General features: G+C 36.3%; 9 protein-coding genes across 9 annotated transcripts; 6 read left to right on the top strand and 3 right to left on the bottom strand.

Annotated features, from left to right (window-relative positions):
- Positions 1 to 3013: 3013 nt before the first annotated feature.
- On the bottom strand, positions 3014 to 3582 carry RO3G_05950 (uncharacterized protein; the record flags this gene model as incomplete). The annotated part of the gene is made up of 2 exons (XM_067660540.1): positions 3014 to 3299; positions 3437 to 3582. 2 exons carry the CDS (start codon positions 3580 to 3582, stop codon positions 3014 to 3016), a joined length of 432 nt encoding a protein of 143 aa, XP_067516641.1.
- Positions 3583 to 3585: 3 nt separating this feature from the next.
- RO3G_05949 (uncharacterized protein) lies at positions 3586 to 3975 on the bottom strand (the record flags this gene model as incomplete). Its single annotated transcript, XM_067660539.1, has 1 exon — positions 3586 to 3975. The coding sequence occupies one exon, from the start codon at positions 3973 to 3975 to the stop codon at positions 3586 to 3588; it is 390 nt and encodes a 129-aa protein (XP_067516640.1).
- A 4628-nt stretch (positions 3976 to 8603) lies between these two features.
- RO3G_05948 (uncharacterized protein) lies at positions 8604 to 8714 on the top strand (the record flags this gene model as incomplete). Its single annotated transcript, XM_067660538.1, has 1 exon — positions 8604 to 8714. One exon carries the CDS (start codon positions 8604 to 8606, stop codon positions 8712 to 8714), a length of 111 nt encoding a protein of 36 aa, XP_067516639.1.
- A 756-nt stretch (positions 8715 to 9470) lies between these two features.
- Positions 9471 to 9683, bottom strand: RO3G_05947 (uncharacterized protein; the record flags this gene model as incomplete). The annotated part of the gene is made up of 2 exons (XM_067660537.1): positions 9471 to 9486; positions 9601 to 9683. The coding sequence occupies 2 exons, from the start codon at positions 9681 to 9683 to the stop codon at positions 9471 to 9473; spliced, it is 99 nt and encodes a 32-aa protein (XP_067516638.1).
- Positions 9684 to 10648: 965 nt separating this feature from the next.
- On the top strand, positions 10649 to 11413 carry RO3G_05946 (uncharacterized protein; the record flags this gene model as incomplete). The annotated part of the gene is made up of 1 exon (XM_067660536.1): positions 10649 to 11413. One exon carries the CDS (start codon positions 10649 to 10651, stop codon positions 11411 to 11413), a length of 765 nt encoding a protein of 254 aa, XP_067516637.1.
- An 830-nt stretch (positions 11414 to 12243) lies between these two features.
- RO3G_05945 (uncharacterized protein) lies at positions 12244 to 12792 on the top strand (the record flags this gene model as incomplete). The annotated part of the gene is made up of 1 exon (XM_067660535.1): positions 12244 to 12792. One exon carries the CDS (start codon positions 12244 to 12246, stop codon positions 12790 to 12792), a length of 549 nt encoding a protein of 182 aa, XP_067516636.1.
- A 4706-nt stretch (positions 12793 to 17498) lies between these two features.
- Positions 17499 to 18451, top strand: RO3G_05944 (uncharacterized protein; the record flags this gene model as incomplete). The annotated part of the gene is made up of 2 exons (XM_067660534.1): positions 17499 to 18233; positions 18404 to 18451. The coding sequence occupies 2 exons, from the start codon at positions 17499 to 17501 to the stop codon at positions 18449 to 18451; spliced, it is 783 nt and encodes a 260-aa protein (XP_067516635.1).
- A 1321-nt stretch (positions 18452 to 19772) lies between these two features.
- Positions 19773 to 20718, top strand: RO3G_05943 (uncharacterized protein; the record flags this gene model as incomplete). Its single annotated transcript, XM_067660533.1, has 3 exons — positions 19773 to 19836; positions 20030 to 20326; positions 20384 to 20718. 3 exons carry the CDS (start codon positions 19773 to 19775, stop codon positions 20716 to 20718), a joined length of 696 nt encoding a protein of 231 aa, XP_067516634.1.
- A 576-nt stretch (positions 20719 to 21294) lies between these two features.
- RO3G_05942 (uncharacterized protein) lies at positions 21295 to 21696 on the top strand (the record flags this gene model as incomplete). The annotated part of the gene is made up of 1 exon (XM_067660532.1): positions 21295 to 21696. The coding sequence occupies one exon, from the start codon at positions 21295 to 21297 to the stop codon at positions 21694 to 21696; it is 402 nt and encodes a 133-aa protein (XP_067516633.1).
- Between the last annotated feature and the right edge of the window lie 1227 nt (positions 21697 to 22923).

Genomic DNA, 22923 nt, shown 5'->3' with positions numbered 1-22923 from the left:
AAATCAACATTTGGGGCTCTGATGGCTGCAAGTATTATTGGAAAAGAAAATTTGATCATTTACAGCCTCACCATATCGACGTTACTGTGAAGCATGGAGGCGGTGGTCTCATGTTATGGGGCTGTATAACCAACGAAGGACCTGGATACGCATGTCAGATTTATAATGGTACGATGAATTCAGAGGTATACCAAAAAATCCTTGGTACAAGTCTAAAAGACACTATGGAGTACTATGGTCTTAGCTGGAAAATGTCGGTATTTTAGCATGACAATGATCCTAAACATCGATGAAAGTCTACAACACAATTGATGAAGGATAGTGACATGATTTACATCGACAATTAGCCATCATACAGTCGAGACCTTAATCCTATTGAACATATATGGTATCATTTGAAGTTAAAGCTGAGCATGTATGATAATAGGGCGACCAGCATCCATGAACTGTGGCAAAGAGTCAAAAATGAATGGAATTCGTTTACTAAGAAATAATGCATCAAATATATAGACAGTATGCCCGACAGAATGCAAGCAGTCTTAGCAGAGAAGGGTGGATCCACTAATATTAAAAAAGTCAAAAAACTGCACCAACCGACCTCCTCTTTTTACTGAGTGCTCTTTAGATCAGTACTCCGCATCGGACTTGGAAACTTGCGTTAATAAATAGTAACAGTAGTAACTCTTTTTGCTCCAAGTTTCGTAATGTTTACTGTTAAACTGACAGAGCTATACTTGTATTTCAGAAAAACTGGGTTGCGTTGGTGCAGTTTTTTGACCCACTGTATCTTCATTGTATTACTGTTAAAGCTCATATCAAGCTACTATTACCTTTATATCAAGACTGATCTACTTTAAACAAGATCTGGTGGTCACTCCTATCAAGAAAATACTCGAATATAACTTTACTTTATACTCAAAACTACTTTAAACTCTCTATAAATACACAAGGCCTAAATAGAAAACAAGCTATTACAGTGTAATTCACAAAACCAAAATGAAAGCGTTACACAAAGTCAAGCTGGCGAAGATTAGAAGGTTCAAAATCAAACAAAGTTCAAAAATGAAAAAAAAATAGAAAAATGAAAGAAACTTCAAACAAAACAACAACAACAATCACAACTAGTATAAATATCCCAACAATTATTTTCTTTGACACAATTATTCTATATCTTATTCATTTCAATAAAAAATCACATATTATAAACAGGCTATCTTTACTTACAAAGTTCCTGATATTTTTATTATATTCTTTAAATCCCAATATCTTCTCAAGAAACATCGTATTGATCTTACACATAAGATCTGGTGGTCACTATCAACGACAAATATAACAAGCTTTTGCTTAAATCTTACTCTTATCAAGAAAAACTCTATCAACTTTAACAACCAAACACCTAAATTTACCTCCGTAAGCACATCTAACTACAGTATAACCGACAAGTTACAGTAGTACAAATGATGAAATTTTAGATGAAGAGAACAATGCTGATCACAAGAAAAATTTTGATGTCCAGCGACATTGTGACGAAGAAGGCAATCAGGTTGTACAAAATCTTTCCGACGCAAGTCGTTTTAGCGATTTAAGTCAACAAAATGACTTGAATCATTAGATCGAAGACGTTCGGTCTAAGGAAAATTGATCAAAAAAAAAAAAAAAAAAAAACTGAAACAAGGCAACAAATTTTATATAAATATCCAACGAATCTTTTCTTTTTTATTATCATTCTTATCCATATCAATAAAGAATCACTTACAGTAGGTGAAAAAAGTGTTGCAGCCTTAGTTCAATTCTCGCTTAATTCCATGTTCCAGGCAAACTAATGCACAGATACTTTCTTCCTGTTAAAGCATAAAAGTACCTCCTGTTGTACGTATGTTAGCATTATTAAAATGACTTACATGATACTAGCTGAGGAGGAAAGGCTTATGATACGTGAAAAATTCCATATTCTGATTTTTGCAAAAAAGTGACATTTTTATTAAGAAGCTGTGTGCTCTTCTTTTGCCTTAATAACAGCTTCATTTCTTAGTTGCATGGTATCTACAGATTGTTTGCGAAGATAGATAATAAACTTGTTCCATTCCATATCAACGTTTTCCCATAGATAATCAACGTCACATGCATGTGTGTCATAAGTTCTGATTTGAAGTTTATGCTGGTGCTAAACACGCTGTATTGGATACAAGTCCAAACTTTGCATTGGCTAATAGTTAATACATTAGATGTTGGTCACAGCCAAGTATTTGATTGTCAAATTTAACTTCTGGTTAGGGTTCTTAACTAACTGAAGGTAAAATTGAGACTTGTCAAAACTGTAGTACCCTAGCATTCTCATGTATGTGATATCAACCATTTGCTGGTAAACCTCTGAATTTACAATCCATCGTAAGCTTGACACCCATATCAACCACTGTTTTAGTTATATGCCTCTACATAAATAATTGCGCACGTAGATGCTTAGCTACAAAGTTCAGGTGGTATGGGCGTAAAGCATCGCCTGGTCTTACCCAGTAGTACTTGACACCATCAGATGTCCATATACTAATTTTCGTTTCATCTGAAAACACTACTTGTCGCCATGAATCAATATACTAGCTGCGGTACTTTCTGGCCTAAGATAACTTTCTCTTCGTATGCTCTTTTGTCAAAAATGGCTTCTTTTTTTTCAGCTTCGCATGGAAGCTCGTTGATTCTAACGCGTTAACTGTTGAACTACAGTGGGTGGACTAATTGTCCCAATGTTTCAACATTTTTTACTTTCGACTCCATAACTCGACCAATTCTTAGGCTATGCGGGTAGTTCTATAGTCGTTAGAAAGGCCGCAGTCCGTACTACATCATATCAAAGACTCAGAGCTCGGAGATTAAGCCGTCTGAGTTAATCAGCAATAGAAAAAAACACCGCACTGGGACAATTTTTCCGTTTGAACATAAATTTTATTTAATAGCGGGTATGTCCCCCTTTAGCTTTAATAACTGCTTTGCAACGGTTAGGCATGCTATCTATATATCATCTACACTCATCCACTGTAAAAGTATTCCATTCTTTTTCAATTATTTCCCATAACTCATGTACACCTTTAGCCTTAGTGTCATATACACTCAGCTTGAGTTTAAGATGATGCCATACGTGTTCAATAGGCTTTAAATCGGGACTTTGGGCTGGCCAGCTATAGATATGATCACTGGTGAAGTTGTTATCCACAAACCATTGCTTAGCAAGCTTCGAAGTGTGCTTAGGATCCTTATCTTGTTGAAAATAGATATCCTCAGGATTGTATCCATAGTACTTTAAGCTTTCCATAAGGGTAGTTTCTAAGATATTTACATAATCTATAGCTTTCATACTTCTACCATGTATCCAACAAGCATACTCAGGTCCATCGTGAGTGATACAACCCCATACCATGACACTTCCTTTGCCACCTTTTACTGTAGGATCTCAGTGATGAGGCTGCAATGCATAGTCTGGTCGACTCCAGTAATATTTGCAGCCGTCTGACCCGAAAACATTGCCTTAGTCTCATCACTAAGCACCATACGCCTCCAATCATCGGTTGTCCAGTCTTTGTGAGCCATAGCTCATGCTAAACGTCGTTCCTTGTGCTGTTTACTAAGCAGAGGTTTCTTGGCTTTAATTTTAGCTCTGAAGTTCATACTTTTAAGAAGTTTTAAGACCCCAGAATAACCAATAGTATACCCCAAACCATTCAGATATTGATGTGCTGCTTTGGCTGTCTTGAATTCACCCTTTATTACTTGTCTACGGATGTATGACTTGGTAGTTTCACCAATAGTTGCCCTTCGACCAGGGGTTGCCTTCATCCGTTTTGGAAAGAACTTGTTGGCATACCTACCTAAAGTGGATTTTTTCAATCCGGGAATGCGTTCCATAACTTGTTCATATGTCATGTTACTAGCCAAGAGCAATTGGATTTGATTTTGAACAGATTTGCTGATAGTACGAGTCATTTGAGGCAAGATAAAGATGAAAAAGTACAGTATAGAAAGAGACTAAGAATATTGCAAAAAAAAAAGATAACATAAGGCTATTTATACTTTACATTAAAGGTATGAGTCATAGATTGTCATAAATAAGGTTGGTATGCAAATTCCGGTGATTTCTGATTGATAAGAAAGCGATGTTTGGAATGCATTGCAAAATAAGCGGGTAGCGGAAAAATTGTCCCAGTGCGGTGTTTTTTTCTATTGCTGATTAACTCAGACGGCTTAATCTCCGAGCTCTGAGTCTTTGATATGATGTAGTACGGACTGCGGCCTTTCTAACGATTATAGAACTACCCGCATAGCCTAAGAATTGGTCGAGTTATGGAGTCGAAAGTAAAAAATGTTGAAACACTGGGACAATTAGTCCACCCACTGTATGCAGTATAGAGAGCCCAGGTTCTAGTAGCAGTCGATACACATCTTTGGCTATCTGTAGTTGTCCCCTAATGATTTGGATTTTCACGTAGTTCTTGGTAACCACTACGGCGCAGAAGAACACGAGTTGAAGCACCCGTACGCTTGCTGGAATGTCTTTTATGCTACTTCCAGCATATTTTTTGCCATTTTTTTTAAGTTGTTCTCCGCATTTTTTTAAAACGCTTCAGTCTTTTTTATTGCTACACCTTTTTTTTTTTTTTTTTTTTTGGCATGTAAATACTGAAATAGGGTGGATCTACTTGGCGAAATCACGCTTTAAACTATACACAACCTGAGTTATGCTATTAAAAGATGAAACGAAGCGATATTAAACAGCTTGCATTTTTGTGCATGATGACTGTAATGGTCGTAAAGAGATCCCTATTCATTAGTTTCTTTAAGCAATCGCAAAGAAAGTAGATTATATGCAATTTTTTATTTTTTTTAAAAAAGACGCTCTGCAAGTTTCTTTTTTGTTTCTTTCTTGAACTATATTTTATGGTTGTTTTTAGAATAGATAATTTACAACAACAAAAAAAGAGACAACTTATAACTCAATCATGGTCCAGAATGTAAAAAAAAAAAAAAAACAAAGGTCACATTTTTTTATGCCTTTGTTACTTGTCATATCCTAAATCACTTTTACATCTTGTGCTCCAGCTGACATGTTTTTAAAGGAAACTTAAATTGTGAAAAAGAAGATATGTAAGCACTATGGCGAAGAGTTAGTAGTGTGCCTGTACCATTAGTTCTATTTATTTCAGCAAAATTAAACAAGATGTTTTGATTGCCGTAACTTTTCTTTGTATCCAAATGTAGTACTGCTTCATTATACTTTGACTAGTCGAGTTGCATTACAATGTTTTTGTATTAATTGAACTGAGAGTGATTTGTCATAGCTGTGAATCTTTACTGTTTTGTATTAAATATGGAGAAATAAGTTGAAAGTAGTAAATGCTTAATAGATATAAAAAAGGGCTGTATAAACTATTATCAAGTTCAAGCCATAAACAATAAAGTAATTCGTTTATACACTACTCCCTCATTCGGTAAAAATATTGTTTTGAGTAAGTTGTCCTTTATTATAATTTTTTCTGTTATATTCAGTTTATTGAAGCCAAAGAAGCTTATTTGTTTTGTTGCTAAAGAATAATAGAACCAATGATTGCTTTAATCATTTACATGAATTAAATAATCCAATTTGCAAAAACAATACAAAAAAAAAAATAAAAAAAACGCGTTTGCAAATGCTCTGAAATGACGTCGTTATAACTTGCAAGTGTTTCAAAAAGTACAAAAAACTTCCGATTGTACTTCTTTTCCTTCTTCATGTAATCCTGCTACGAAGTTCTTACGGCTCATAGTTATTCTTCACTATTCTAAACATTTGCTAACAATTCAATTGTTATTATTTATCTTGTACCTTAATCTTGTTATTTGCCCCTTTCCACCAAAATTGCTTTTTTATCCTGAATTATAATTATACGTTAGTCGATTAACACATGGCTCCGTGAAAGTGTAAAAGTAAATCGTTATGATAAAGAAAAATATGCTTACTTTTGATTCTAGTGATTTATAGAAGAAACTTGGATAACATGCTTTTACAATTACTTAACAAGATTTAGCTTTTTTTTTAAAGGTAAATTGTAATCATTTGTTGATATACAGTAGCGGACAAAACTGGTGCACAAAACTTTTTTTCAGCTTTTAGCTACCATTACTTGCTCATGGTCATTGCAATAGCTATGAAACTATATTAGAAGGAAGATATGCTAGCCATTGTAATTTACGTGTATTCCTAGCATGACATTGTTAAAACTGAGCGAAGAGCATGCTTTTCATTTATAAAAATCTATATTTTCTAAAAACCGCAAAAGTGGCTAAAATCTAAGGTTTTGTATAATCATCTCATCTCTTGATATTATCGAATATTCTTCTTGGCATATGCTAGTAGTATGTGTGTATATCATTTTCAATAATAGAGCCCAGCTCTTTAACTATTCTTTTCCAAAGATCATCTATCCTTTTTGGTCTAGTATCGTATCGTCATAGCTTTGCCTTCAATTGCCACCAGACATGCTTAAGAAGGCTTAAGCCGGGATTAGTGGTAACTAACCCTTTAGCACAGAAGTCCTGCTATCAAATATTGAGATTGTGGCATGCTTTGGCTTGTGCTTTGTGTTATTGTCATGCTGAAACGAGAGATTACGATATTTTAGACCACTATGCCCTAGGCTTTTGTGGTATGTAGTAGGCGAAATACATGTGTATATCTATGGCTTTATTACAGCATCGTATACTTGACACAAATATCTTGGTCCTCAATATCTAATACAGCCTTAAAATGTAACAGAGCCACCAGCATGCTTCATTGTTTGATCACCGTAAAAAGATCGCTAAGGTTGCTTGACTTGCTTTCAATATTAGTGTATACTATCTGCACTCATAACATTCATGTTTTTTTCATTGCTAAAGATGATGGACTTTCAGCCGTCTATATTATGCGATGGTTTGTCGTGATACCACTTTCATCGCTTTTTCCGGCTTATACAGCTAATGAAAATCTTCGATTCCTTAGTTCCAGACTCAAAATCTAGCTTCCTACACTGCCTTCTGACTGACAGTTTGCTACTACTGTATCCTAAGGACCTCAAAAAGAGCTGAGCATCAGAAGCTGTGTGTAAAGATCCTTGTCGAAACTTTAGGCGGATGATTGCATTAGTTATTTTGCTGACTACGACCGGTCGACTACCACGGTCACAAGCCTTGATGTTCTTGTCTTCCTTTCTTATCCTGTTGATTGTCTATTTGGAGATTCCTGCTACCCTAAAAAGTTCCGCTGCCGTACGAACTAAGTGTATTCGAAATCTCAGAGCTTCGCTTTTACAGTTGCTTATTTTCTTAAGCATATAAGGCAGGTACTTTGTTATAGTGAATAGGGTAAAAACAAAAGGGGGAATTCAATGGGAAATACAAAATAAGCACGGGTCTATGTATTTTTCAAGAGCTACTAAAGCTCACTAATATATTGTGAAATCTGATTGCAAACAGGGGAGATATGAGGAAAATTGAAGGAAGGCTAGACAAGTACTATATTTTTGGCGAAAATTGAAATATTCAAAAAATCACTAAAAATGATCTTATGCCTGAGGGATGTCCGAGACAGTTCCCGTTTACATATCCTAATGTATATCTTAGACTGCCTTTCAGATGGCATATGTCACAAAAGCCGCAGGCATATGGCGGAGATGCAATACTTATTTTCATTTTTGTGCACCAGTTTTGTCCGCTACTGTATATTGTGTCTAACATACGTCTATAGGATATGAGATACTCAAATGTAAAGTCTTTATTAAATCCTGTGCTCTATGAAGCATCTAGTGGAGAAAAGTGTATACGGTAGAAAGAACAAAAAAAAAATACAAGTTCAGTGCTCATAATGAAAAAATCTTACTTTGATTAGCATATTGGATATAAGGTTGTAAGTTCCTTAAACAGCAACGTAAAACTGTAGAGATAATGGAAGATGTCAAACAGCATATCATTTTGTAGTGCAACTTGTTAACAGAAACAAAACCTGAACCTCTGTTTAACAACTCTGAAAACGATTCTTTTTTATTACAGTTACAAAAGGTATAAAAATGGTTTCTTTTAAAAAGTTTTAAGTATAGTAACATACAGTGGCCGTCAAAACTGGTCGCATGTTTTCATATTTTGCCTATACGCACTATCTTCTTCTTCATTTCTTAGTCTATAGCAATGAAATATAGTTCATTCGAAAGAGCAAACTCTGTACAATCATATGGTAACACAGACATCACAGTAGACCCAATATACTGGTAGTAGTTGGCACTTAAAGTCCGACGGTACATGCGACCAGTTTTGACGGCATTTATAAGTTAACATTTTTACACACTTTATTTAAAAAAATCAATATTTAGTCCAAAGACCTTTTGCTCTAATAACTGCAGCACACCTTTTCGGCATACTTTCCATGTATTTCTGGCATTCTTCTTTAGAAATGGCATACCAGGTCTGGCCTATACGCTCCCATAGCTCATGTATACTGCTTGGTGGTGTCTCATAGCTATGAAATAGCTCTCTCTTTAAATGAGCCCACATATGCTCTATGGGATTTAGGTCTGGTAATTGAGGAGGCCATTTCAATGCTTCAAATGGCTGCTGGTCAATCCATTCTTTCACTACCTTCGATGTATGCTTCGGATCATTGTCCTGCTGAAACACCATTTTGGAAGAATCCAAGCCATAGCTTCTCATTGTCATGAGTAAGTCGTCTTTTAGGACCTCAAGATAGCCTTCGCTGTTCATACGATGACCAACATCAACTATCCATCCAATACCTTCCCATGTAATGCAGCTCCAGACCATGATATTGCCGCCTCCATGCTTGACGGTTTGCTGTACATGTCGCGAGTTCAATTCCTCATGGGGTAGTTTCCATGCATAAGCCTTTCCGTCGGATGCAAAACGATTTACTTTAGTCTCATCTGAGAATATGATCCGTTTCCAGTCATCCACAGTCCAATGTTGGTGCGATTTGGCCCATTGAAGACGTTTCATGATGTTTTGGCTACGTATCAAAGGTTTTTGAGGCTTGACAAACGCTATAAAGCCAGCTTTTTTAAGAACGCGGCGTACTGTACTATCACTTAAAGATATTTCAAATTCTTCTTTTAGAGATTTTTGGATCTCTACAGCATTATTTTTTCTTCCTAAGGTGACTAATCTCCGGATGTACACTAGGTGAAAAAATAGGGACAACCTTTTTGAAAATTTCATTTCATGCAGCATATAGCATTAAGAGAAGGTCGCCTCGTGTCGCTAGCAATATGTTAAAGCGAGGTTAATGTGTAAAGTATTTCATCAAAATATGATGAGCCAATTATGGAAAATGAGGGAGTAATGCGTATATAATTGGTCGAATTTTAGATACTCCATAGCTCAGTTTTAGACCATATTTTGTACTCTTCTAATTTGACCTGGAATGTCAGTTACAATTAAAATGCAAACCAATTTTAATTTTAGCTAAGCACATTCCTATAATTAATAATATAAAATGGGTGCTGTTTTCCTTCATTCATACAATTTTTTTTTTCATTATATTCTTCTTACTTTCTGCGACATTTCTCTTACTTATGCCTCGCGCTTTACCTCAAGATACGCAAGACAGCATCAAGTCTGCACTGATGAGCAATAGAAGCCCAAAGGATATTGCTGGTGAATTTGATATCCATCCCAAGACAGTTAGGAGATATAGAAACAAGCTATTTGGGCCAACGGTACCCGCAAGACGTGGTAGGCATACACTTGTGTCATCTGCTACGAAGGAATATATCAAGGTATTACTGATTAAAGGAGCCCTAAAGACAGCCAAGGATGTACATCGGATGCTCATGCGACTTGGGTATTCAATGTCTTACCGTTCAGCAATAAACACCCTTGTATCAATGGGTTTTCATGCTAGGCGTAAAAAGAAGCAGCCTCTTTTAACTAATAACCACCGCAAGCAGAGGTTAGCATGGGCAAAAAAGTATCAAAGCTGGTCCATACAACAGTGGCATCAAGTAGTGTTCTCCGATGAAACGAAGATCAACATTTGGGGATCTGATGGCTGCAGATACTATTGGACCCAGCCTGGTGATGTTCTTCGCCCACACCACATAGATCTTTCAGTGAAGCATGGTGGCGGTAAATTGATCATGTGGGGATGTATAACCAGTGAGGGACCAGGATATGCGTGCCAGGTATACGATGGTACCATGGACTCCTTGGTGTACCAGCATATTCTTGGAACAACTTACAGTAGGTGGAAAAATGGTCCGGATGTTTTTAGAATATTCACAAATAGTACTGTATCTTTACCAAATCTCAATCAAATTAAACGAAACAAAGATTATTTTGAAGAGAAATCATTACTTTATTTGTAGTAAAGATTTGATACGTCACACAAAATTTCAAAGAGAGCCACAGGAGATCAAACATTTGAGCAACATCCGGACCATTTTTCCGGGTGCCCCAAAGAATTTTAATTTCCCAGATTGTTCAGTGCTACTGACTCAGAAGCCGCCACTTTTGTCTTAGATGATTAATAATACATTAGATTCATATTAATAATCAAAAAAAATATAAATATCTACATTTTTTTGCTGATTTAGCATACTTTCTTCTTCTTTCGTTATTACTGTTGTTTTATATAAACATGGTTCGCTCTTTGCCTTTCGATGTAGAAAATAACATCAAGTCCTTACTCAAATCCGATCACTCCTACTCGTCAATCATAGAACGAGTGCCTGGAGTCAAGAAAAGCACTATCAGTGACTATAAGCGAAGATGGTTTTCAAACATGAGGCCCATTAAATCAGGCCGTAAGTCCGAAATTACTGCTACTACCAAGCCCTACATCGGACGATCAGTCATAACAGGTAAATTAAAGACGGAGAAGGATGTACAACGATATTTATGTGATATTAAATGCATAATTGACTACTCTGCTTGCTTAAAACTTTTAAAATCGATGGGATTCCAGGCCCGTATCAAGAAGCACAAGCCGTTTTTAAAGGTTATTCATATGAAAAAGCGATTTGCATGTGCCAACGCCCACAAGGATTGGACAAAAGATGATTGGCGTTGTATGGTATTCTCTGGCGAGACTAAAGTAAACGTTTGGGGACCAGACGGTGTGAAATACTACTGGAAGAGACCTGATGACAAGCTTCGATCCAACCATCTTGACTTGACAGTAAAAGGAGGTGGAGGCAGCGTTATGATGTGGGGTTGTATTACATACGATGGTCCTGGGTATGCTTGTGGTATTTATGATGGAACAATGAAGAAAGAGGATTATGTACATATATTGGATACAACGCTAATGGACACCCTAAATTACTACAATTATGATCCTAAAAACATTTACTTCCAGCAGGATAACGATCCGAAACATACGTCGAAGGTTACAAAAGTTTGATTTGAAGAAAACAACTTCGACAGCAATTCTATTTACAGTTGGCCTGCTCAGGTCCCAGATCTAAGCCCGATTGAACACATTTAGCATCACTTGAAGCTAAAATTAAGTACAGTGCCTCACAAAACCCTTCAAGTGTTTTGGTTTTTTTCGTTTTTTGCTTGTCACCGAGGATTAAGTACAACAATTGGTGGCATGCCATACCTCATTTGAAAGCCACGATGATAGGGTACTTGGATAATATTTAAACTCCGAGTTTCATGTAATGACCGCGGAGTAATAGCATTTTAAAAACAGGCACACACTTGAAGGGTTTTGTGGGATTTAAAAAATCTCAAGTTAATGTCGTAAAAATCATCATAAACGTCATAAAAGTGTGGCTTATTAATGTTTTATGTAAAAGTCTTTTGCTTTTTACATTTTTCTACATTTTTTTTGCTTTTTTTTTAACATTACCCAATTAAGTGACATGCGACCAATTAGCAATGACATTCAGAACAGAATTGTTCAACTTCTTAAAGAAGGGGTTTCTGGTGAAGAAATAACAAAAAAAGACTAGTGTTAGTACTGGAACAGTTTCAAAAATTCGAAAAAACCACGATTTGGGAGATTTAAAAACTAATGGAGGCAGACCATGCCTAATATCGACATTACTAGGTCGGCGAATCTTGCGAAATTTCAACTCTGGCAATTACAAAAATGCTTCAGATGCTGCTAGAAAGCTGTTGGAAGATGGTGAAAATATCAATGCACAGACTATACGACGTTTTTTAAAAGATTCAGGTTATGCAGCAATTCATAAGCCTAAAGTCCTACCTTTGACGAAGCACCATATGAAGGAAAGATATGAATTTGCCCGTGCACATCTATCATGGACCATCGACGATTGGAAAAAAGTAATTTTCAGCGACGAAACTAAAGTAAATAGAATTGGTTCAGATGGTTTACAATGGACTTGGACCAATGGCGATAAGTTAAAAGACTTTCAGGTTCAGCATATGATCAAGCATGGAGGAGGCTCATTGATGCTGTGGGGCTGTTTAACATGGCATGGTGTTGGATACCTATCCAATATCAAGGGAAGCATTAATTCTGACTTTTACATTGGTATTTTAGAAGATGAGTTAATGAAAACGATTGATTGGTATGATCTTGAAAAAGAAGATATTATATTCCAGCAAGACAATGCTAGTATCCATACTGCTAAAAAAGTCTCTGAGTGGCTGGACAACAATAATATTACTGTATTAAGATGGCCTTCTCACTCTCCAGACTTAAATCCTATTGAGAATCTTTGGTCAATTCTGAAAAGACGCTTATTGCAGTATGAAAAGCAGCCTGACGGAATGCTTGAGTTATGGTCAAGAGTAGAGAACGTTTGAGAGTCAATTACTCAGAATGAGTGCCAAAAACTCATAGAAAGTATGCCTGAACGTATTAAAGCAGTTTACAATGCAAAAAGGGGTCATACTAAATATAAATTGTTATAAAATAAAAATCCCACAAAACCCTTCAAGTGTGTGCCTGTTTTTAAAATGCTATTACTCCGCGGTCATTACATGAAACTCGGAGTTTAAATATTATCCAAGTACCCTATCATCGTGGCTTTCAAATGAGGTATGGCATGCCACCAATTGTTGTACTTAATCCTCGGTGACAAGCAAAAAACGAAAAAAACCAAAACACTTGAAGGGTTTTGTGAGGCACTGTACGTATGAGACCAGGGCTAAAGGCGTTCATGAACTATGGGGTCGAATTGAAGAACAATGGGCGACCTTTACAAAAGATGATTGTAGAAAGTATGTAGACAGTATGCCGGATAGAATTAAAGCTGTTATTCAAGCAAAAGGGGGATATACGGACTATTAACAGATATTATGGGACACCCGGAAAAATGGTCCGGATGTTGCTCAAATGTTTGATCTCCTGTGGCTCTCTTTGAAATTTTGTGTGACGTATCAAATCTTTACTACAAATAAAGTAATGATTTCTCTTCAAAATAATCTTTGTTTCGTTTAATTTGATTGAGATTTGGTAAAGATACAGTACTATTTGTGAATATTCTAAAAACATCCGGACCATTTTTCCACCTACTGTACATGGAAACGCTGAAGTACTATGGTATGAACAAGCGCACCATTTACCTTCAACAAGATAACGACCCAAAGCACAAGTCCAAATCAACAATGTCATGGCTCCAACAAAACAAGGTCCGGTACATTACCGATTGGCCACCTAACAGTCCGGATCTGAATCCTATAGAGCATGTGTGGCATTTGCTGAGACTTAGGTTATGTCTTTATGAACGAAAGGCAAGAAACATCGACGAGCTATGGGAACGAGTTGACGTTGAATGGAACAAGCTAGATAAAGATGCTTGTAGAAGTTATATTGATAGCATGCCTGATCGCAGAGCAGCGGTAATCAAATCAAAAGGGAGATTTACTCGTTATTAAATAAATACTACCCATTTTATAATATAACGCTTATGAAATTATTGCAACTATTTCCTCTTTTCTTCCACCATATGCTATCCTGATTAGTTTTATATGCGGGAAACGTAATACTCACTACCTAAGGTTACGCTCTATAGGCATGGCTTGGATGTCGTACGGAGTGGAGGAGAAAAAAAAAGTTAAAGATTATTTTAGGGTAGGCTGTCCCTATTTTTTCACCTAGTGTAGTTCACCATGCGTTGACTAATTAGAGATGGCCGACCAGCTTCATTAACATTTCCACTCATCTTAAGAGATGAGCGGTACTTCTGAACAGTGGTACGACTAACATCAACTTGTTTCGCTACTTTGCTGTTTGACTTCTTGGATCTCAGCAATGAGTAGATGCTGTTTACTTTGTCATTTGAAATTGCACGCATGTCGGATCTGCAATGGTATAATGTCTTAATGGCGTGCTGCAATTTAGCAAAAAAACACTTACATGTAAATAATATTACGATGAAAGAAGAAAGAGAAGAAAAAACATAAAAAAATTATAATTAAGCCACATTTTTGTGACTATATTATGTTACTTACAAACGCCGTCAAAGCTGGTCGCATGTACCATCGGACTTTAAGTGCCAATTACTACCAGTATACTGGCTCTACTGTGATGTCTGTGTTACCATATAATTGTCCAGAGTTTGCTCTTTCGAATGAAGTATATTTCATTGCTATAGACTAAGAAATGAAGAAGAAGATAGTGCGTATAGGCAAAATATGAAAACATGCGACCAGTTTTGACGGCCACTGTATAATAATAACTCAAAGGTATTTATACTTCTCAGTGCACTACCATTTAAATTAAAATTTGTCAGAATACTGTGTATTTAGTATAGAAATCAGATGAAGATCATGGTTCCTGAGGTTGTCTATCTGGCTTAGCTGATTAATACTACCTAATTAGTCAATGGCTCTGTATGAAGCCATGCTGATTAGAGATGATTCGTATATCTAATGCATGTGCATTATCATTTCTGGAGTATTGTAGGTAAAAACAAACAAACAAAAAAGTGGGAATTAATATAGGGCGTAAACAAACATTGGTTCATATCTTGCAATATACATTTGTAGATAGCAAGTAACCTTTGGTTTAGAAAATATAATAGTAAAACACAAATACTTATGGAAAAAGAAGAGGTTAATATAAAACTGTAGATATTAGAGACAATTGTTCTCTAGGCTAAAGTTAAGTATAAAGCTCATTTTTCTTTTATTTTGCTATGCTTTTTTTCTTTTTAATAAAAAAAAACTGTTCATTCCTTAAATTCTTAATTGTGAGTACCATATGGGATTGTTTCGTCATGACTAAATCTTCGCAATGGTAATATAAACTATTTTTCTTTCTCTTTTTTTTTATTTGCCTTTGCTATTCTTCAATGTTATTGGTCCTACGACGTTAGTTCAACGAAATAAACTTGCATGAATTTAAAGCGTTTTTTTTTTTTTTTTTTTTTTTTTTTTTTTTTTTTTTCATGGCTCTTTTTTTTTTTTTTTTTTTGCGTTTTTGTCATTACTCTACTCTGTTAACAGTTTTTGATACTTTTAACTATTGCTGATATGCACCATGTCTTGAAAACAAAATAGCCAAAACTAAATCAACCCAAAAAGTTAACTCATCACAAGCAAAAGAAAAAAAATCATTTTGTTGCATGGGTATAAAGTTGTTGAATGTTCATTCTTTTTAACTTTTTTTTTTATCTTTGCTTATAGTAAGCTCTAGTATTCTTTTACTTCAAATATTGTGAGTGATTTAGTCAAGATGTTTTTAACAAATGGTTCACTAATTAAAAGAAAACTTGGTTATGGTTACATTACAACATGCAATAACCCTTGCTCTTCTTTATATCATTATTTGTATTTCTTTCCGTTTCTTACATTGACATCTCACTGACTCTTTGTAGTGTGCAACCTAGATGTATAATCAGTATCATATCATACAGTAGACCGGTTTGTCGCAACTACTCATCCTCTGCTTTTGTATACTGTGCTTGGTGTATGGTTTCATATTGTGTATGCTGTTCATATTAGGTAAAATTATACTCTATGCGGCTTCAGATAGATCGAACTTTGACTAAAAACATATTGTATAGATAGTATGTTTGAACAAGACAAAAGGTATAATTTGTTTGCTTGTTATTTTTTATTAACTGATGTTCTTTATTTATTAGATTTTGATATTTTGTTTTATTTTGCAATGAAGATTGTGTATGAATTGACTGTGATGATACCAATGATAACAGCAATGATGATAGAGTATTATGAAACCCTATAGAGTATATGAGCATGGACTTGAGAAAAAGTAACAATTGTTGCATAAGGCAATTATTCATCACGATAAAAAAAAAGAAAAATAATCTTGGTAAATAGTAATAAAATTTCAAATATTTAAATATTAATCATCCTGTTGAATGTAGATTGCAATGAAGGTTGTTGAATGTAATTAAAACTGCTAAACGAATTGCATTGATTGGGATGTCGAGGTCAGGTAAGTAATGACTTATGTATTATTTCTGTTCATTCTTTATTCCTTTTCTTTTACTATTTCTTTTCTTTTATTATTCCTTTTCTTTATTATTCCTTTTTCTTTATTTCTACTTTTTCTATTATTACTTTTTTCTATTACTTTTTTGTACTACTTTTTTTTATTACTTTTTTTAATTACTTTTTTTTTTATTCAAGTGCATATTAAATGAAAAATGTACACTATTGAATATATAATCAAATAAATAAAGCATCGCATTATTAAATCATTTAAATTTGTCCATTTATACTACCCTATACAATAATAAACCTGCCCATTTTACTGGATATACATGCTTAAACGTAGCCATACTCTGCTGATGTACAGAATGACTAAAGTCTGCCTCATCCAATTACATTGTTGTGTGAAAGCGTTTGAGAGCTTATATTGAATTTGTTTTCAAACTCCTCGGCCTTAATTATGCTCGACCAAGCATTAATATGCTAGTTCTCGTGTTAATATTGCCTACAGAGGCAACAAAATTTCGCTAAATTCGACATTTTTAGCGTTTTTATTTTGCTGATGGATGGATGAAATAAGCGTTATGCGGAGATTTTTTGCGCCATAGTGCTACGCGGATGATGTCATCTGTTTTCTCAAAGACCCTACCGATTTGAACGTTCTTCTAGACCATCTGTCTCTATACGCTCGTGCCTCTAATGCACAGGTCAATTATCACAAGACTCTTGCCATTTCTCTCTCTGGCGCCAGTATCGCTACCTCTTCAATCTGGCGGGGTCCTCTCCTGGCGCACCATATCACCCAATGGCATGACTGTACTTCTTCTCTGCCTGCTGTTTATCTTGGATTTCCACTGTGCTCATCCACCTCCCAACGGAATCGGTTCCTCGCGCTTCTATTGGAAAAGATACAAAAGGCTTGTCAAATCCATTCACAACGGGCGCTATCTATTCGCGGTCGTGTGACGATTTTGAACTCGCTCATCCTTTCCAAACTATGGCATGTCCTCCGACTAACCACTGTTCCTAAACAATTCCTCGGTCAAGTGAGGTCGGTAATGTCTTCCTTCCTGACTTACTGTATGTTTCCAAAAATTAGCTTTTCCACCATGTGTCTTCCACGTCACGCTGGCGGTCTAGAAGTACTTGATCCTGGAGTACAACAAGGAGCACTGCAATTACGCTGGCTCACCCCGCTGCTCAGCAATGTTCCCGTAGGCCCGTTAGCAACCTTTTGGACGTCCAAAGGTATCCGTTTTTCTATTGTCCTGGCTCGCCTTGCCGATTATTTGCTCCACTGCCTAGAAGATCTACAGGCATCATCTCCATATACGTGGCCTCTCGCCGACTACAGGTCGTCCTTTCTCTTTTCAGATCTGCGCCCTCCTAGTCTACGTGGATTGGATAGTCCTTTTGCTTTACTTTTTGGTGCGATAGACATCCTTCCTGCCGATTATCAGCAAGTGGTTCCTTCTGCCAATACCTGTCTGCAATTACCAGTTTCTGCTTGCCTTCGCACTGTTACCAACACGCCTTTGACTCGATCTCTCCGACAGCTCAGTCTATCCTCGCCGTACATCAGAGACATCGATTCCAATCTTCTTCGTCCTCGAACTGCCATGGAATTCCATGTACATCCATATCTTTCCAGGAAATTCCTTCGTCTAGTGCGGCAAAATCACATTCTTCTGGCCCCTTTCTTGGTTCGTCCATTCATCCCTGTGCAATATGCTAGTCTCGGAACCCACCCGTTCACACCAGATCTCACCTCTGCTGTTGATGCCTCTCCTTTTCTTTTCAGCCGCAAGTTGATTACTGTTGATGACTCTCGGCGTCTTAACTCGGTACTATTCCGCCGACTATGCATACTTCCGAACAGTGGTCCAAAGGTCCTCTTTCTTCTGACTCCAGACGGTTGGCATCAACTCTGGAAAATCCCCCTTTCTCACTCTTGTAGGAATGTTTGCTATCGACTACTACACCACAAACTCCCTACTAGATCCAACCTTCATAGACTGCTCCCGTCTATCTTTCCGTCTCCCACTTGCTTAAATTGTCCTGATCAAGAAGAAACTTTGGAACACTTTCTTTATCTGTGCCCTCCAAAACTGCTTGTTTGGCAAAGCATGTGGAACGCGCACTTTCCAACGCAATGCTTCTCCTCCTTTTCCGTCGCTCATGCTCTCTTCCAATTGAATTTCCCTCCCATATCCTCATCCAGTTTTGATATTTCCTCTGCTGCGATCATCGGTCACACCTTGCTTTCTGTTTGGCGCGCTCACTGGGCGTTCATTTTTGATAATATTCCTATTCAAACTTCTGTCATCCTCAACAGTTCTAAGAAATTTTCTCGGCAACTACATCACGAAACTCTTGTACAAAAAAGCTGCTCACACCGTGCACTTCCACACTGGTCTTTTGTTTAACTTCGCCTCAAATTTTAATTTTGTTTTATTTTATTTTCATTTTCTACTTTCATAACTTTATGTATAACACACAAAACCCAAAAAAAAGAGCTAACTCTCCAAAAATTTAAAACCCTAAAAACAAATCTGAGACTCGATCTTAATCGTCATATTAATAAACTTGAGCTTCGGCTCCTTATATATAAAAAAAATTATGCAGCTTATTTATTTTTGTCTTTTTTTGTTCTTTTTTTTTGCAGAATTGTTACCTAGATATTGATTTAACAATTGACTTATGGCCGAAGCTTTAAAGATTATACAACGAACTTTGAATTTTTTCCTGTCGTATCAAAGAGTAAAGCCATGCAGGAGCAGTGGCCTTTGAATGAACCCCCTTTCTTTGAGACATCGTTTATTACAACGAATTTTAGAATCTTTGCGGTCGCATCCAAGAATAAAGCCATGAATGTGTATAGGCCGTTGGATGGTTCTCTTTTTCTAAAGAGATCTTCTTTCATACTTAAGAACCCCTTACAAAACTGTTATTTCCGTAAATTTCGTTGGTTACTTGTTGTGGGTTCAAAAAATTGTCTTTTTCCTAGTTTTTGAATGAGCAAATTCTAAAAATAACCTGGCAATTCTTTTTTTCTCTTCAATATTACTGTAAAAAATAGTATTTATTGTAAGATTTTAGGACTTGGAATAATCTGACTCCGTATATAATCTAATTATGCAATAATTTGTGTTAAAAGATGATCACCCTAAGCATTTTTCTTTTGAAAGATGGCACTAATAAAGGAGATATATTGTACCTCGTTCTCGGCGACTCTCAATCATGATTAGAAGGTCATGATCATGTAAAATTCGCGATCTGCGATCCAGTCTACTTGCATGAAAATTATGTACCATTTTAAATATATATATACAGCTACAATAGTAAGATCAAAATTGTTATCAAAAATAATACGCCTATACAACATGTTTCTTGGAGAATTGACTGATGCTCTGGTGGTTCCTGATACCGTAATTTTTAGGGTTATAAGTAAAACAATAAGTATGGAGGCTAAATGCTTGGACTCCGGCACAAGATTCAAGCTATTTACATCCAACTTTGCCCTGATGCATTATATGATAAACTATTTTCGTGAGGCTACGAGGCACAAGATTACTGGTAATACATTATAGCAGCACAGCGACAATCTGATTTCTTATTTCCATTATGCTGTTAATTATAGGGCTTGCAAGTTCTTCTGCTTTCACCTTCAATAATACCACCAGAGCATTCTGTAGTACGCGTATCAACATGAATGCAATTAGACCAATTGCAATGGTCGACGATAACAATAGGGTTATTGCCACTAATGCTAGAAAGATGAAGGCAAAGGACTTTGATAATAGAAAACACAAAAAGTTACAATATCTCTTGTTCAAATATGTATGGGAACATATCGACAATAAGAATGTTGTCGAGCAAAGAAATTTGAATAAGGAGGCCTTCGTTTATGCACTAATTAACCTTCATGACGAGCTCTGTAAGAAAATAAAAAGGATTACCATTTTAGTTTTTAAGCTTGACACATTTTCTTTAGGTGACAATGGTACCCTCACTGGGGCAGAGAAGCTATGCCCTGTCCAAGTAGTAGAGCAAATCCCCCTCAGTAAAAGACACCGAGGGAGTAGCAGCCATCGCCCCCAAGTTCATTTTGTCCGAGATATCGAGTACTCTTGGAACAAAAAAGTTCCAACTGTTGATTGGGAAAACGATTCGTTAAAATTTGAACGAATTGTAAATGAAAACATACCTTTCGATGCTTCTACAATTGGTGAGGTTGAGGAGGAGGCCCAGGAAACTTTTACCTCCCCTTACAGGAGAAGAAGGGGCGACGATGTTACTATGTCAAAATTTTCCTCTAGTGGTGTCTAATTTTTTTTTTAAATTAAAAAATTTATTAAATTTGTAACCTCTTTCTTTTCTTTTACCAACCCTTATCATATTCCATAAATTTAAGCATGTTTTTTGCTTTTAGAGTTGAAGATAGAAATTTTTCTACTTTTACAAATATCCAAAAAAAAAAACAAATCATACAATTCCAAAAGTTTATGATGAAAAAGCCAGATGGTTTTTGCTGTGTTTGTATGAAAATGCTCTACCCAGAAGAGCAAAAATACGGAGATATAGGCAATCACTCAGAATTGCCTTGTTTAGACTGGAGGCTAACGCCTATAATAAAGGAAATCCGAGGAGAAGTTAAATATATGGTCTGCAGTAGGCATGTGAAGTGCCCACAGGATAAATTTTTGAAGTTTGAATATCCCGGTGGGTATTTAACATAATCACAACATATTATTTGTATTTATTTTTGTTGAATTGATAGGCGATATGTTAGCTGAACTAGAAAACCTGAACTATCGTGAAAAGACGGTATTATCTCCAGTTAGACTCTTGTCCCAAATCACAAGGAAATCAACTCTATATAACGGGGTAATCGGTCATTATGAAATGAGAGGTGCAATATTTACTACTCCCAGCTATGAATTGGCAGAGATGGCATACGGAGGCACACTTGGCCTATTCTATCAACGTGATCATCCAGCTAAAATTAATAAGGACAAGGTTGTTGCTGCCTATTCGGCTTTACAAAGAACACAACCCTTAATTGTTCCTTGCCAACTCCCAAAACTTACTTACGAGTTGGTCAACTATCACATCATTCAAAACAAGAAACATGTAGGCGTGGCAGAAGGATGGACAAACAATACTCTATTTTCCAATGATGACATCAATCCTCAAGCTACGGATGTCGAGTTTAATGACTTGTTAATTGGAAGGGATATGAGGAGTAACATGGTCAAATGCTCTCATCCGAGTCTCCTTGCACTGGTATTTCCGTATCTACAGTAGCGGACAAAACTGGTGCACAAAAATGAAAATCAGTATTGCATCTCCGCCATATGTCTGCGACTTTTGTGACATATGCCATCTGAAAGGCAGTCTAAAATATACATATGATATGTAAACGGGAACTGTGTCGGACATCCCTCAGGCATAAGGTCATTTTTATTGATTTTTTGAATATGTCAGTTTTCACCAAAAATATAGTACTTGTCTAGCCTTCCTTCAATTTTCCTCATATCTCTCCCGTTTGCTTTCATATTTCACAGTATATTAGTGAGCTTTAGTAGCTCTTGAAAAATACATAAACCCATGCTTATTTTGTATTTCCCATTGAATTCCCCCTTTTGTTTTTACCCTATTCACTATAACAAAGTACTTGCCTTATATGCTGAAAAAAATAAGCAACTGTAAAAGCGAAGCTCTGAGGTTTCGAATACACTTAGTTCGTACGGCAGCGGATCTTTTTAGGGTAGCAGGAATCTCCAAATAGACAATCAACAGGATAAGAAAGGAAGACAAGAACATCAAGGCTTGTGACCGTGGTAGTCGACCGGTCGTAGTCAGCAAAATAACTAATGCAATCATCCGCCTAAAGTTTCGACAAGAACCTTTACGCACAGTTTCTGATGCTCAGCTCTTTTTGAGGTCCTTAGGATACAGTATTAGCAAACTGTCAGTCAGAAGGCACTGTAGGAAGCTAGGTTTTGAGTCTGGAACTAAGGAATCGAAGATTTTCATTAGCTGTATAAGCCAGAAAAAGCAATGAAAGTGGTATCGCGACAAACCATCGCATACTATAGAGGGCTGGAAGTCCATCATATTTAGCAATGAAAAAAACATGAATGTTATGAGTGCAGATAGTATACATTAATATTGAAAGCAAGTCGAGCAACCTTAGCGATCTTTTCACGGTGATCAAACAATGAAGCATACTGGTTGCTCTGTTACATTTTAAGGCTGTATTAGATATCGAGGACCAGGATATTTGTGTCAAGTATACTATGCTGTAATAAAGTCATAGATATACACATGTATTTCGCCTACTACATACCACAAAAGCCTAGGGTATAGTGGTCTAAAATATCGTAATCTCTCGTTTCAGCATGACAATGACACAAAGCACAAGCCAAGGCATGCCACAAAATCAATATTTGATAGCAGGGCTTCTGTGCTAAAGGATTAGTCATCACTAATCCCGGCTTAAGCCTTCTTAAGCATGTCCGGTGGCAATTG

The sequence above is a fragment of the Rhizopus delemar genome, genomic scaffold (assembly GCF_000149305.1).
Source record: "Rhizopus delemar RA 99-880 supercont3.4 genomic scaffold, whole genome shotgun sequence".
NCBI classification, from domain to species: domain Eukaryota; kingdom Fungi; phylum Mucoromycota; class Mucoromycetes; order Mucorales; family Rhizopodaceae; genus Rhizopus; species Rhizopus delemar.
Note: the sequence above shows the minus strand (reverse complement) of the source record. Positions and strands in the feature narration are given on the sequence as shown.